Source organism: Tamandua tetradactyla, chromosome 9 (assembly GCF_023851605.1).
Source record: "Tamandua tetradactyla isolate mTamTet1 chromosome 9, mTamTet1.pri, whole genome shotgun sequence".
Lineage (NCBI taxonomy): Eukaryota > Metazoa > Chordata > Mammalia > Pilosa > Myrmecophagidae > Tamandua > Tamandua tetradactyla.
This window is the reverse complement of record NC_135335.1, coordinates 81,625,213-81,639,949: the sequence shown is the minus strand read 5'-3', so window position 1 is coordinate 81,639,949 and position 14,737 is coordinate 81,625,213. Positions and strand designations below refer to the sequence as shown.

The following is a 14,737-nucleotide window of genomic DNA, read 5'->3' as shown; positions in this document are numbered from 1 at the left end:
AGTTAATTTTCATTTTTACTAGTAAGGTATAAAGGTAATATAAAAACAGCAGAAGACAACCCATTTACCAAAAGAGAAAGGCTTTTTTTTTTTAGCTTCCCATATCTGAGAATACATACTTTAAGGTAATGCATTCTATTTTTTTTCTCATGCATAAATACAATCAAGTTCTGGGACTAAAGTTTTTGTGAGAAAAATTAAATATCATGTATAAAAAAATTTTAAATGTAGCTCAAAATTTCTTATTGAGGAATATTCATCCACAATTATAAAAGCTCTTATTAGATATAAATTATAATGAATAAAAATTCTGATTTGGCTTTATATCATTATCTAAAACTTGATAATAATAGCTTCTAAAGGAAAGAATTTACCCATTGGTTGAACACTAAATTTTAAAACATATATAATAGAGAAAATAATATGATTTTTGAGGAAGAAGAAAGAAGATACGTGTTTCAACTTTTTAAAAAAGGTTAAAAAAACCCCAAATCTTCTGTCTAGTAAAGCATAGTACTGTATGACTTTAAATGTGTCGGGTCTGTTTACATGTATGTTTATATAAACCATTTGAACACGCATCTTTATAAATACGGTCTTATAAATGATTTAGGATTTTAGTTCAGAGAGAAATTTTTTACTTGGGGAGATTGGAAACAATGTTAATTTCTCTTACTCAGTCCTTACTTAATTGGAGATAAAGTGAAACTTTTTAAAAAAAAGAGCAATTTGATAATTTTTGCATATTCTAACATCTTTGTAAGCAATTAGTAGCCTAAATAATAATAATTTGTGTTTAATGTGGTACATTATGAGTTTCAAAGTGAATGCATACCCATTATTCCATGTGGTAGTCACTAGTAGCAATAATTAAATATAACCATGGTAGAAAATGTGCAAAAATAAAGAACACTCACAATCTGTTGGCTAGAGAGAATCACTGTTAATGTGTATTGGATGATTACTACAAGTCAGGGAAGTCATCAGGGCAGAGAGGACCTTGCATATTTTAGAGCCCAGAGAGGTTCCATAACTTGCCCAAAGTTGCTAATCAACTAGGACAGTGGAGGAGCCAGTCCCGGCCCCAGAGTTTTAATTTACTGACATCCATCATGAGCCATAGGCCTGTAGACAGGTAAAAGATGGATTATTCATTTAGGCTGAATAATCTAATGGCTCCATACCTAGGAATTTCACCCCAACAACCTGCTGAGATATTGATAGGCTCCCAACAGTCAATGTATTTAAATGAACGAAACTGTTGAAAGATAACACTCAGATCTTTATCCCTTCCTTCAGGCAGATTACCCAGCGTTTTACACCCAGTCCATATTAATTCACACAATCTTCATTTAGATGCAAAGTAACTAAAGATAAAGTTAGTTACCCTCTGCACAGTTCCACCAGGCCGAAGACTAGGGATGGTCACTTTTAAGGAAGTTGCCAGGATTTTCCAGTCCAGACCACATGACTCGCTGGCTCTGTCGTTCAGGTTTACTGTCCCTGAGCCACTGGGCCTGACCTCGGCCTCGGGCTTCGTGCAGTGTGGGCTGCTTCTGGCCAACGGTTTGTGCCTGGACCCCAGGTTTTCATTCTTCTGCTGGGGGGAACTGGGACCCTCTGTGCTCATCAGATTCTTGGTGCCAGCATTGCCTTTGTATTCCAATTTGGGTGAAATCCTTGATGCCGATGGTTGTTTCTTCTCCGAGAAGCCAGGGCCACTCTTGGGGGCCTCCACAGCATCCAGCAGGTTGGCTGCGTGGGAAGGAGTGTCCACCAGGTCCCCTGGGGCACTCTCCTCTAAGTTCAGTGAGCTCCCAAGGAGAGCCACTGAGGTGGTCTTGCTGACCTGTGTGTTCTGGTGTGGCTCCTCTTGGTTGCTGGTTTCTGGGACCTTGGAAGAGGCCGTTAAGACGTGCTTAGAGTCATCCTCTGCCTGAGGCCTGCTGGAACCTGAGAGGATCCCAGGGAGTGAAATGCAGTCCCCTTCTCCATCGAACTCTTCCTCATCACTGGCATCGTAGCAGCCCACCCGTCCCTGACGGAGGAGAGGGTTTCGGAGGTCCTGGGGGCTTCCGGGGAGGCTGGTTTGTCTGGCGACTGCCACCTGCTTGTGGAAGAGCCCAGAGGCCCGGTGGCTTCCGAGAGACACAAGGCTCTTGGCCCTGGCTTTTCCTCGTTCCTTGTGAGCTGGTGGGAAGGGAAAAGGGAGCAAAGGTGGGGAAAGAAAAGTCAAATGAAATTGAGTGCCTCATCTGGCCTTAGTTTATGATCCATCTCGTTACTACGTAAGAATTTCCAACTTTACAAATGCCAGGTACAACTTCTGGCCAGGCTTAAAGGATTGGACTTCTTGAGATCCCACAAGGTGGATAGCCCGCCTCCCTCTCCTCCTTTCCTCCTGGCCTCCCTTGTGTGCGAATTGCACACTATTCATTTAGGCTCAAGTAACCATTAGAAAGTCAGTTAACCTCTCCACCTTACCGCCTGGCCAGAAACCAGGGATGGTCACTTTTAAGGAAGCAGCCTAGATTGCTAACCCCAAACTATAGATTGCTTATCTAACTTAAATGTGGGCTGCCTAGAGACAGAAACCTATCATTCTTCCACTGGGTGTTCCTCTAAATGCTGCATCTGGGCACTCCTCTTTCCACGGCCAGCCCCTCACACCTAGGCCTTCTCAGCCACAGGATGCTCTTCCTTCACCTGCAAAAAGGGGCACTGGGTTAACTGGCAGGTCAGCACCTAGTCCTCACTGAAGCCTGAGCTGTGCCCTTCTCAAAGATAATGGATATAAACCCCACCTAGCAAGGGAATCAAAACCTGTGCTGTTCTCTCTTTCCATGCCCAACTCTGCAAGTGAACTCATTACCCTCCCCTCCACGTGGGACGACTTCCAGAGACGAGACTGGCCCTGGAATTGTGGGATTGAGAAAGCCTTCCTGATCAGAAGTGGGAAAGGAAGGGAATAAAATAAGGTCTCGGTGGCTAAGAAATCTCAGATAGAGCCGAGAGGCTCTTCTGGAGGTTACTTTTATGCAAGCTTCAGCTAGATATTGCTAACTGTCACTATATGCCCAGCCCTAGCCAACAGTATTCCTGAAAACCCTAAAGAATACCCAGGGTGCTATCTGAGGTTCTATAAAAGTTTCACTCACAAAATCTAAAAACTTCCAGGTTTTTCCTATGCCAGAAAAGGCCAGAAACCCAGAGGTATCAGTCTCTCCAAGAATATCTACTAGCTGCATCCCCCTTTCCCATAAGGTCAACACCCCTTTCCAACATGAAGAAGTTAGAAAAGCATTGCCCAAATATCCCTGAAAATTGGGAGAAGGATCAATGAGAGGGAGGAGGTATAAGTGAGAAGATAGGATTTAAGAAATGATCATGACTACTGAATTACTATATTGCTATTTCTTGTTAGTTTCTGGTATATTAGAACAGCTAGAAGGAAAATACCTTAAACTGAGGAATTATAACCCATACCATTCTTTGAAATTTGCTTTATAACTACTAGTTAAATTATACTTGAAAATTTACCACTTTTTTGCTTATATATATATTTCCCAATAAAAAAAAGTTAAAAAAAAAATGGGCTGCTCTGTGTTCTCTATCTTGCCAACTCTAGTAAAAAATTACATGTGCTTCCACTTTGAAATGTTTCTACCGGAGAACAGTGGAAGCTCATCGACTCTGCTCCAAATGAGAGCCAGCGTGGTCATTCTCTGACTCACTGAATACATGGAGATTTTTATTGTTCAGACATTAGAAATAAAAAGAAGGAAATCACAGCAGCGGAAGCCTGAGAAATCAGCACGGTTCCCACGAGATTATTATCTCATAGTATCTTGAACAGATATTCAAAGGGATGAAAAAAATCATTTGGATAACATCTGTCTCTTAGACTTCTGCAACTTTCACTTATTGCCTTATAGAAAGAATTAAGTTAAGACCTAGTGAGGGAACGACCTGAAATTTGGCAGGGATTCCCCTAAATCATGGGTCCATCAATTAGTCTTGATGCCATACAATTTGAGACTTAGGTTTGTAAACTGTATGTCAAGGGGTTCCACCAGCTTCCTCTAACACCTGTTTATAGACGGCACACCCTGCCCGTTTACTCCATAACCCAGTGGCCAGTTATTACCGGCAGCCACATTTCCCAAGAAAGAATTCTACATTGAGTCAGGGTAGAAAGACAGCTTCTACCTAACCAGAGGCATGGCTTGCAGGTCTCTTTTTTATACTATTAAGTACTCTGATGTTTAAGCTAACACAGCTTCCGTGTGGAGTCAAAACCAGGAATTCCTCCCTGGCATGCAGAGCCCAGGGTCCTCTGGCGCTCTCCTACTTACTGGAGGTGCTGCGGGGCAGGCTACCCTCCTCGGAGGTGCTGCAGCCACTCCCTGGGTGGTCCTCATCCTCAGAGCCAGCCACCACGAAGTCTGCCAAGGGGCCCGGGACATCTTGGGAAAAGTACTGGGAGAGTTCAGATTCGGAAATGAGGGAGTCCTGTTGAAAGAAGATAATGTTGGATCGTTGAAAAAGGTGCACCCAGAGGGGATTATCTTTAACAGTAATTACTGCCTATTTTCCCCAGAGGACATGGCTCTAATCTGTGGTCATTGGAGATGGCTGTGATAGTAAAGACCCCATCCGTTTACGTTAGGACAGCTAATGAATGAATTAATGAATGAAAAAGTGACTGTTGGGCCCTCAAGGTTTTAGAGATTTTGGGAGTAGCCAAAATTTGGGGGATGTTCAGCCACAGCAACAGTCTATCAAACATCCCAGGAAAAACATTGCAGTGGTGGGGTGGAGTGTATAGGAAATCAGTGAAGTTCAAAGATGGTTCAGCCTACTGATGAAGCAAAAAAGAAAATGGGGGAGTTTGAATCATGTACCCTGATCCACTGGGGTTTAGCAAGAACCCAGCTGAGAACTGCACAGGCTGCTGTAAGCTGTGGGTCCCAAGGAAGTCATGGGGGGGGGGGAGGGGGGAGTGGGACATTATGTGGAGCAGTCTGAAAACAAAGGAGTATTTTTTTCAACCTGCAGTTCAATTATTTTATTTTGTTGCTCCATTCTTTTCCTGGATGAATGCTCAGTAAATGAAACACACATCTGTAAGCCTGTTCTCATATTAGCATTGTTGCTGTTTCCTGTATAAAGTGACAAAATGACTCATAGGCAGAAATACAGGCCGGACCCTCAGGCTCCAGGAATCAGCTGGCGGGGCAATAAGTACACCTTGACTTACCTTTTTTGCAAGAGAGGGACTCTTCAAGGGGGTACCTGTTGGGGGGGAAATTCATCATATTGTCAGAGACAATGAGTCTCTAATCACAAGAGGCTTAACTAGAAGAGGAGCCAAACATTAAACATAACTCCCTTGGCTTGGGTGGCATGGATGGATGGCGTGCGCAGTTTTAGACATGCAAACAGCCCACCCAGGGACCCAACCCCATCCCACCCCATTCCCAAAATTCTGCAAATCCTAACTCAGATGCTACCACCTCCATGATGATCCAAGTTGGAAGTAAAACGTTCAGAGTTTCACAGTTTCTTTATATTCCCCTTATATCAGTTTCCATACATGTAGCATAATTTGATTATAGGTGGATGTGTCTCATCTCCCTTTCTCAATTATTTAAATTCCTATACCGCAGAACAGTTCACTAGCCTGGGTTTTGCCCCACAGTGCCCAGGGTCACACCAAGTATCAAATAAGTTTTCGGTGTCATTTGCTGAGTGGATTGAAAGATGAATGAACAAATGAATGCCATCCAAGAAGCTCATGGAAGAACTGGGAGAGAGCTGATGATCTATTTTAGTTTTTAACTGAAGGATGCAAAAGCTCAGCATTTAGATTTTAAGTTATATGTTATGAGCAAACCGACCTTGGGCATGAAGATTATGGCTTAATAAAATCTTTTTTATAGACGATGGAGTAGAAATGTTGGGATTGTGAGAGCACAGCATTCAGGCAGGTCAGGATAATGAACTGGTCGAATAAAGAGTCTATTATGGCTGTTCCCACTCTAAATATATTAATTATGGATGCAAATAATCAGGGTATTTAATGGCTGCCAAAAAAATCCTATGCCTCCCTTTTCCTGTGACAACCAATAACTCATGTCTTAGTTCCTTTACCTCCTGAACATCAGTCTTAACAGGCAAATCTCAAGCTCAGAAATGTTTGAAGAGTCCCTCGAGGTTCCTATGCTACAGGAAACAGTTTTAAAATTTGATGCAATGGTTCACAGATTAAATTCATTAGAAATTCTTACTACCTCAATCCTTCTCTGCCCAAACTTTTCCACTTGAGAAGGAGGGAAATCATGAGATTTTTGCAGCCTCTCTTGCCATCTTCAAGTTGAAACTTTTTAACTCATGTAAAGAATCCAGGTTTTTAGGAGGACAATACTCTGACAAACAACTGATGTTTGGTATCCCTTTGTTTTCACCTCTAACATTTCAGAGGAATCATGTGAAACACATGAAATGTGCTAATTCATTTTTGGAAAGTATTTTAAAGTAGTATACGAAGCATGCATGATTAAATCCTTAATGAAGCACCATAATTAACTGCAGAAATCAAAAGTAGTAGCTTAGAGGAAGCATAGAATCTCTTTGACAGCTACTTTAGCCCAAACTGGTAATTACAAAGAATACAATAACATTACACTGAGGAACGTCCCATGGGGGAACTGAGTGAGAATCTCTTCTGAATGTTGCATGAAAATGTGCAAATACAGTACCTAAACCAGGAGAGGAACTGGCCTCTTTGCTCTCCTGATGAGTGCTGCGTGCTATCACTTCATCCATCTCCTGCTCAGAAACCTGATTTTCAGGAGAAAACACAAATTAGATGGTTTTATTTGTTTATTCCCTCCAATAAAAGCAGTCAGGATCAGAGTCAGATGTGGAGTTCAAATGAAAGAACAAAACATGGGGTCAAAGATTATGGCTATCTTTGGAAGCAATAGCTCAGGGCATGTAAGACGCATAGCTGAGTTAGTGGATTGCTTCAAACAACGTATAGATAACAGGACCTTTACCTGGTTGCTGAGTTCATTAAGCAATGCATTCAGGTGCTAAATTTACCAGCGGTAACATGGCTGACAGCTACCTCCCTCTAAAAGGCTTGCTTCTAATTTTTAAACTTTAACACACATAGACCTACAGAAAAGGTGCAAGATAGTTGACAAATAGGATACCCTTCACCTAGATTTTAACATCTTGTCACATTTATATGCATGCTAAACCATTTGGGAGTAAGTTGCAGACCTCAGGGACTCTTCACCCCGAAATATTTTAACATGTATTTCCTAAGAACAAGGACATTTTCTTAAATAACTGGGTACTATTATGAAATTCAGGGAATTTAACATTGATACAAAAGGATTGTCTAATTTACATTTCATAGCCAAATTTAGCCAACTGCCCCGATACTGCTCCTTATGTGTTACTACTCAAAGCGCGCCTGGAGACTGGAGCTGGTTCACTCGATGTTTAATGCCAGCCTGTGATAAGGAATTTCCTCCAGAATGCAAATCAACACACGGCTTCCTTCATCAACAATGCCTTGTTATAACAGTGTGCTTAGTGCTATGACTGCTTCACATTCTGGTACAAGCTCCATATCTTCTTGTGGACCATGGTAGACTGTCAGGGACCAACTTCTTTCCAGACTAATACTTCATAGCAATTGTTTTTTTCACAATCTAGAATTTAATCCAGGATCTAGTTTTCATGTGGGTTTAATCCAAAACAATTCCTTGGCCTTTCTTTGTCTTCCATGACACTGATATTCTGGAAGCATTTGGACCAATCCAAACCCTTAATTAGGATTTGTCTGCTAAGTTTCCTCATGCTTAGGTGCAGGTTATGCATTTTTTTAGGGGAGGGGGAAGTAGTGTGGTGAGAAAAGCTACATAATCGCTTTCTTCTCAGTGCACAGGGGCATTCTGGGTCTTATTATTGGTAATAACTTTGGCCTCCTGATTAGAGTAGAGTTTGCTGGATTTCTCTACTGGATTTTTTCTTTCTTTCTTTCTGTTTTTTTTTTTTTTTATCATTAGTGAATAATCTCTGGGTAGATAATTTGAGACTATATATCTGCTCCTATTATATTTTTACCCAGTGAGTCATTACTATGAAGTTTTCAAAAGAGTGATTTTGTAAATCAACTTTCTTTCTATGTTTATTGGTATTATAGTAGATTCACAGATTTTTTTTCAATGTGTTATCTATGACTGTCATTAATTTTGGAAAGATTTTAAAAGTCTGGTATATCCTGAAATATAAGGTATTTTAAAAGACAATTAGATGCAGCTGCTGTGGAAAAACAGTTTAGCATTTCCTCAGAAAATAAAACATAGAACTACCATAATGTCCAGCAACTCCCCTTCCACGTACATACCCAATCGTTTACAATGGCTGAAAGGTGGAAGGACCCACAAGTCCATTACCTGGTAAATTGATAAATGAAATGTGGTATGTACACACAATGGGATATTATTCAATCGTAAAAAGGAATGAAGTTTTTTTTTCTTCTGTTTAGGAATGAAGTCTTGAAATTTTGATACATGCTATATGCAGATGAATCTTGAAGACATTGAGGCAAATAAACCAGATACAAGGAGACGAACGTTTTATGATTTCACTTATGTGAAATACCTAGAATAAGCAAGTTCATGAAACAAAGAAGATTATAGGTTAGCAGGGGCTGGGATGGGGGGTAATTACTTAATGGATACTGAGTTTTTGTTTGGGGTGATGAAAAAGTTTTGGTAATGGATAGTGACAATAATGGCACAATATTCTGAACGTAAAAGATGTCATCAAGCTGTGCACATAAAAGTGGTTACAATGGGACATTTTCTGTTGTACATGTTACTACAATAAAGATAAAAAAAGGCAACTAACAAACTTTTTTTTTTATTTACGGAAAGAAAAAAAAGAAATTAACACAACATTTAGAAATCATACCATTCTACATATGCACTCAGTAATTCTTAACATCATCACATAGATGCATGATCATCGTTTCTTAGTACATTTGCATCGGTTTAGAGGAACTAGCAACACAACAGAAAAAGATATAAAATGTTAATATAGAGAAAAGAAATAAAAGTAGTAATAATAGTAAAACAAACAAACAAACAAACAAAAAAAACACAAAAAAAACCCTATAGCTCAGATGCAGCTTCATTCAGTGTTTTAACATGATTAATTTACAATTAGGTATTATTGTGCTGTCCATTTTTGAGTTTTTGTATCTAGTCCTGTTGCACAGTCTGTATCCCTTCAGCTCCAATTACCCATTATCTTACCCTGTTTCTAACTCCTGCTGGACTCTGTTACCAATGACATATTTCAAGTTTATTCTCGAATGTCCGTTCACATCAGTGGGACCATACAGTATTTGTCCTTTAGTTTTTGGCTAGACTCACTCAGCATAATGTTCTCTAGGTCCATCCATGTTATTACATGTTTCATAAGTTTATCTTGTCTTAAAGCTGCATAATATTCCATCGTACGTATCTACCACAGTTTGTTCAGCCATTCTTCTGTTGATGGACATTTTGGCTGTTTCCATCTCTTTGCAATTGTAAATAACGCTGCTATAAACATTGGTGTGCAAATGTCCGTTTGTGTCTTTGCCCTTAAGTCCTTTGAGTACATACCTAGCAATGGTATTGCTGGGTCGTATGGCAATTCTATATTCAGCTTTTTGAGGAACCGCCAAACTGCCTTCCACAGTGGTTGCACTATTTGACATTCCCACCAACAGTGGATAAGTGTGCCTCTTTCTCCGCATCCTCTCCAGCTAACAAACTTTTATAGAGTTTGTTTTTAAAGGCAAGAAGATTTTCAACTTAGAATGGTCATTTCATGAAGTAAAAGAACATTCAGCACAAATATCTGAATGACAAGTACAGCAATTTGTCTTAATAATTAAATAGTTTTATATGGAATTCAGCATATTTTAATTTAAAAGATAAATCATCATTGTATTATCACCTTTATATAATACCTTCTAATAGGCTCCACAGGAAAAAAAACAGGTAACACGCATATACAGACATATACACATACATACCTACAAACAGCATAGGATCATTTTGTAGGAATGAGCCAGAAAAAATAGTTTAAATAATGGCGACTTATTTTCTTGATACGGTCCTTGCAATATTTGCAGGGTTTTTTTTTTTTTTTTTTTTTTGAGTAGGGAAAAAATGATTGGGGTTTGGAATGAGTGAAAGATTTCCTGGATAACTTTAATCATGCTGAAAGGTCCAGTATCAATTCTTAAATGGACCTCTGTTACTTTTTTCTACTTAAGATAAGCTAGAAGCTGCCACCTGAGCAGGTCCACGGCATAGATCTGGAGGTCTCTGTCTGGACCTGGACAGCTCGATTATCCCAGCAGAGCAGCCACTGCTCTGGTCATTATGAAAAACGAAAGAAAAGAAAATGTTTGTGGTATTTATCTTGGAACAGGATGAAAACAAAGGAAGCACTTACACTCAGTATCAAAATGTACTAGTGGCTTGAAATGCTGGGGTAAGTGGTACCAAAATACATTGAATGCAAAACGGACTCTTGGGCAAAAGAAAAATATAGTATGATATCACAGTGAAGAAGACCATGTTTCCGTAGGCAGAAACATGAAATCCAAAAGAATACAAATAACCAACCCCCACCCCCACCCCACCACATACTAAAATTTGCTATGGCTTGACATATCTCCAATACCACCACAGACGACCATTTCCCTTGATGCTCATGAATCAACCTGTCTGTTCAATGGGCTCACGGCCTACCAGTCCATCAGGATTATTATGTTTTGCACTGAAATACCATTTTGAAATTTGGTGGGATTGGCAAATTAGACAGTCACGTTGGGGCTGAGATGACCTATGTTATGCTGGAAAGGATTCTGAAGTCAGGCGTGCCTTGGAGCGGATGGTTACAAACTACTGAGAATTCAATTTTCTATCCTGTTGCTGAGGAATGCATTAGGTCAACCACAGATTCCTAGGCTGTTTAATGAGGTGAAAGGAGGTGATGCAGGTGGTGGAATTCAAATGGGGACCTTGAGGAAGTTACTGGGAACTGCCGCTGCTGGGACTGTAGGGTAAAGTGACCTGAGGAAGTCCATGGCAACAGTAGTGGAATAAAGTAGAACAGATTCAAAGGGAAGGTGCCAGGACTATGGAATAGAAAGGAGAAAAATGGGAAGTGACGAGAAGGAAAAAAGTGGAAAAAGGTAGAAGACAGGGCTGGATTTTATATTCATATTTATTCAAGAAATTTTTAGGTAAGACTTTTTTTAGAATAAAGGTAGATAAGATAAAGCAACCTTAAAAAAGTGTAGCAGAGTTGACTCTGAGCCAGTCAAATGGTGATCTTTGTCCATGCATGGTAGTTAACATCCCATCCCCAGATAGAGGCATGGAGTTAGAGCTCCATCACACTTACTTGTACTAAAGAGAACCAGTGCAACAAACAAACATCACTGAGACACTAAAAATGATGCTGTAAAGCTAATATACTAAAGAAACCTCAGGCTTGACACATAGGTAGACCTACAAGGTCTCTTGGCAGAGACTGTTGACTCTTAAAATGGTGTCCAAGTCCATTAAGCACAGCAGCCTGTGCTTGATGGACCATTTAGGATATAATCAAATAATACAAAGGGCGAGGCCATATTATAGGCATGGGTCAGAGCTAATGTTCTTAATGAGCTCTTGCATTATTAAAAGAAAAGGGTTAAATTTTGTTGAATACAACCTTGTTACCTTTAGAAATAAATGTAAAAAACGATTATTTTATTTAAGAAACGCTTCTCCTCCCTACCCAGCCCTGCATCCCTTCCCTACCCCTCTATACAGCTGTAGACAAACGAATCTAAAAAGAATTTTTCCTCAAGTACTTAAAACAACCCAAAATACTACTTGAAGTGGGTTGAAGACACTCAGTTGCACTTACTTAAGTGTCTATGGTTAGCTTAAAAAAAAATAGAAAGCAACTGCATAAATACAGAAGAGATATGATACCCATCAAGGCCAATGATTTAGGGGTTAACATGAGTATGGATCAATAGTGTGATACTGATGCTGAAGAAAAATCAATGGGCTCTTAGGCCTTAAATACAGAACTATTCCACTCAGGTCAAAAACAGTCTTGGGCAGGACACCAGCCAGTCAGAGGCCACTGTACACATGGTCCACCGTCTACTGTCCATCTCACACCCTAATGAAACAGCTCTTAATTTTTGGGCCAAGAATGACAGAGAATTTGCGTTATAACAAGCTACTGAAACTGTCGAGAAATAAATGCAGATACATCCTCAAACTTGTACATGAAGTGCCCATAAGGATTTATGGACTTCAAGTTAAACCCCGCCCTATGTTAGATTGTAGGTTCTTTTTTTTTTTTTTTTTTTTAATTTTTTTTATTAATCAAAAAAAAGAAAAGAAATTAACACAACATTTAGAAATCATTCCATTCTACACATGCACTCAGTAATTCTTAGTATCATCACATAGATGTATGATCATCATTTCTTAGTACATTTGCATCGATTTAGGAAAAGAACTAGCAAAACAGCAGAAAAAGATATAGAATGTTAATATAGAGAAGAGAATTAAAATAATAATACTAATAAAAATATATATATATAAAAAAGGAAAAAGAAAAAAAAACAAAAACAAAAGATACAAACAAACAAACAAAAAACTATATCTCAGGTGCAGCTTCATTCAGTGTTCCAACATAGTTACATTACACTTAGGTATTATTGTGCTGTCCATTTTTGAGTTTTTGTATCTAGTCCTGTTGCACAGTCTGTATCCCTTCAGCTCCAATTACCCATTATCTTACCCTGTTTCTAACTCCTGCTGGTCTCTGTTACCAATGATATATTCCAAGCTGATTCTCGAATGTCGGTTCACATCAGTGGGACCATACAGTATTTGTCCTTTAGTTTTTGGCTAGATTCACTCAGCATAATGTTCTCTAGGTCCATCCATGTTATTACATGCTTCATAAGTTTAGTCTGTCTTAAAGCTGCATAATATTCCATCGTAGGTATACGCCACAGTTTGTTTAGCCACTCGTCTGTTGATGGACATTTTGGCTGTTTCCATCTCTTTGCAATTGTAGATAATGCTGCTATAAACACTGGTGTGCAAATGTCGGTCTGTGTCTTTGCCCTTAAGTCCTTTGAGTAGATACCTAGCAGTGGTATTGCTGGGTCGTAATCCATTCTGCCATTCTATGTCTTTAGATTGGGAAATTCAGTCCATTAACTTTTAGTGTTATTACTGTTTGGATAATATTTTCCTCTACCATTTTGGCTTTTGTATTATATATATCATATCTGATTTTCCTTCTTTCTACACTTTACTCCATATCTCTCTCTTCTGTCTTTTCGTATCTGACTCTAGTGCTCCCTTTAGTATTTCTTGCAGAGCTGGTCTCTTGGTCACAAATTCTCTCAGTGACTTTTTGTCTATAAATGTTTTAATTTCTCCTTCATTTTTGAAGGACAATTTTGCTGGATATAGAAGTCTTGGTTGGCAGTTTTTCTCTTTTAGTAATTTAAATATATCATCCCACTGTCTTCTAGCTTCCATGGTTTCTGCTGAGAAATCTACACATAGTCTTATTGGGTTTCCCTTGTATGTGACAGATTGATTTTCTCTTGCTGCTTTCAAGATCCTCTCTTTCTCTTTGACCTCTGACATTCTAACTAGTAAGTGTCTTGGAGAATGCCTATTTGGGTCTAATCTCTTTGGGGTGCGCTGCACTTCTTGGATCTGTAATTTTAGGTCTTTCATAAGAATTGGGAAATTTTCAGTGATAATTTCTTCCATTAGTTTTTCTCCTCCTTTTCCCTTCTCTTCTCCTTCTGGGACACCCACAACACGTACATTTGTGCGCTTCATATTGTCATTCAGTTCCCTGATCCCCTGCTCAAGTTTTTCTATTCTTTTCCCTATAGTTTCTGTTTCTTTTTGGAATTCAGATGTTCCATCCTCCAGTTCACTAATTGTAGCTTCTGTCTCTTTAGATCTACCATTGTAGGTATCCATTGTTTTTTCCATTTTTTCTTTTGTCCTTCACTCCCATAAGTTCTGTGATTTGTTTTTTCAGATTTTCTATTTCTTCTTTTTGTTCAGCCCATGTCTTCTTCATGTCCTCCCTCAATTTATTGATTTGGTTTTTGAAGAGTTTTTCCATTTCTGTTCGTATATTCAGTATTAGTTGTCTCAGCTCCTGTATCTCATTTGAATTATTGGTTTGTTCCTTTGACTGGGCCATATCTTCAATTTTCCGAGTGTCATCCATTATTTTCTGCTGGTGTCTGGGCATTTGATCAGATTTCCCTGGGTGTGGGACCCGGCTGGTTGAAAGGTTTTTCTGTGAAATCTCTGGGCTCTGTTTTTCTTTTCCTGCCCAGTAGGTGGCGCTCGTGGCGCTTGTCTGTCTGCGGGTCCCACCAGTAAAAGGTGCTGTGGCTCCTTTAACTTGCCAATCCAAATCTCGCAGTCGGCCCGGGAAACCGCGCGTGGAGGGGGGGGTCGCTGGCCGCCGCAGCTTGGGGGAGTGCCGGTCCAAATTGCCCAGCTGGCCCGAGACGCCAAGCGTGGTGGGAGGGCCCCGCTATCCAACGTTCCCAGTCAGACTGGGGAGCCACGTGCGTGGAGGGGACCCCAGTCGC

The 14,737-nt window shown here is 39.8% G+C and overlaps 1 protein-coding gene across 10 annotated transcripts in view; it reads right to left on the bottom strand.

The window, feature by feature from the left end:
- PDZD2 (PDZ domain containing 2) overlaps positions 1-14,737 on the bottom strand; it is a 462,289-nt gene that overhangs the window by 47,719 nt on the left and 399,833 nt on the right. For all 10 annotated transcript variants that reach the window (XM_077116902.1, XM_077116903.1, XM_077116908.1 and 7 more), the window contains 4 exons: positions 6,762-6,843; positions 5,261-5,295; positions 4,356-4,512; positions 1,388-2,190 (listed from right to left, as the gene is read on the bottom strand). In XM_077116902.1, the coding sequence (XP_076973017.1) occupies positions 1,388-2,190; positions 4,356-4,512; positions 5,261-5,295; positions 6,762-6,843 (1,077 nt within the window). The remainder of the gene's footprint in view (positions 1-1,387; positions 2,191-4,355; positions 4,513-5,260; positions 5,296-6,761; positions 6,844-14,737) is intronic.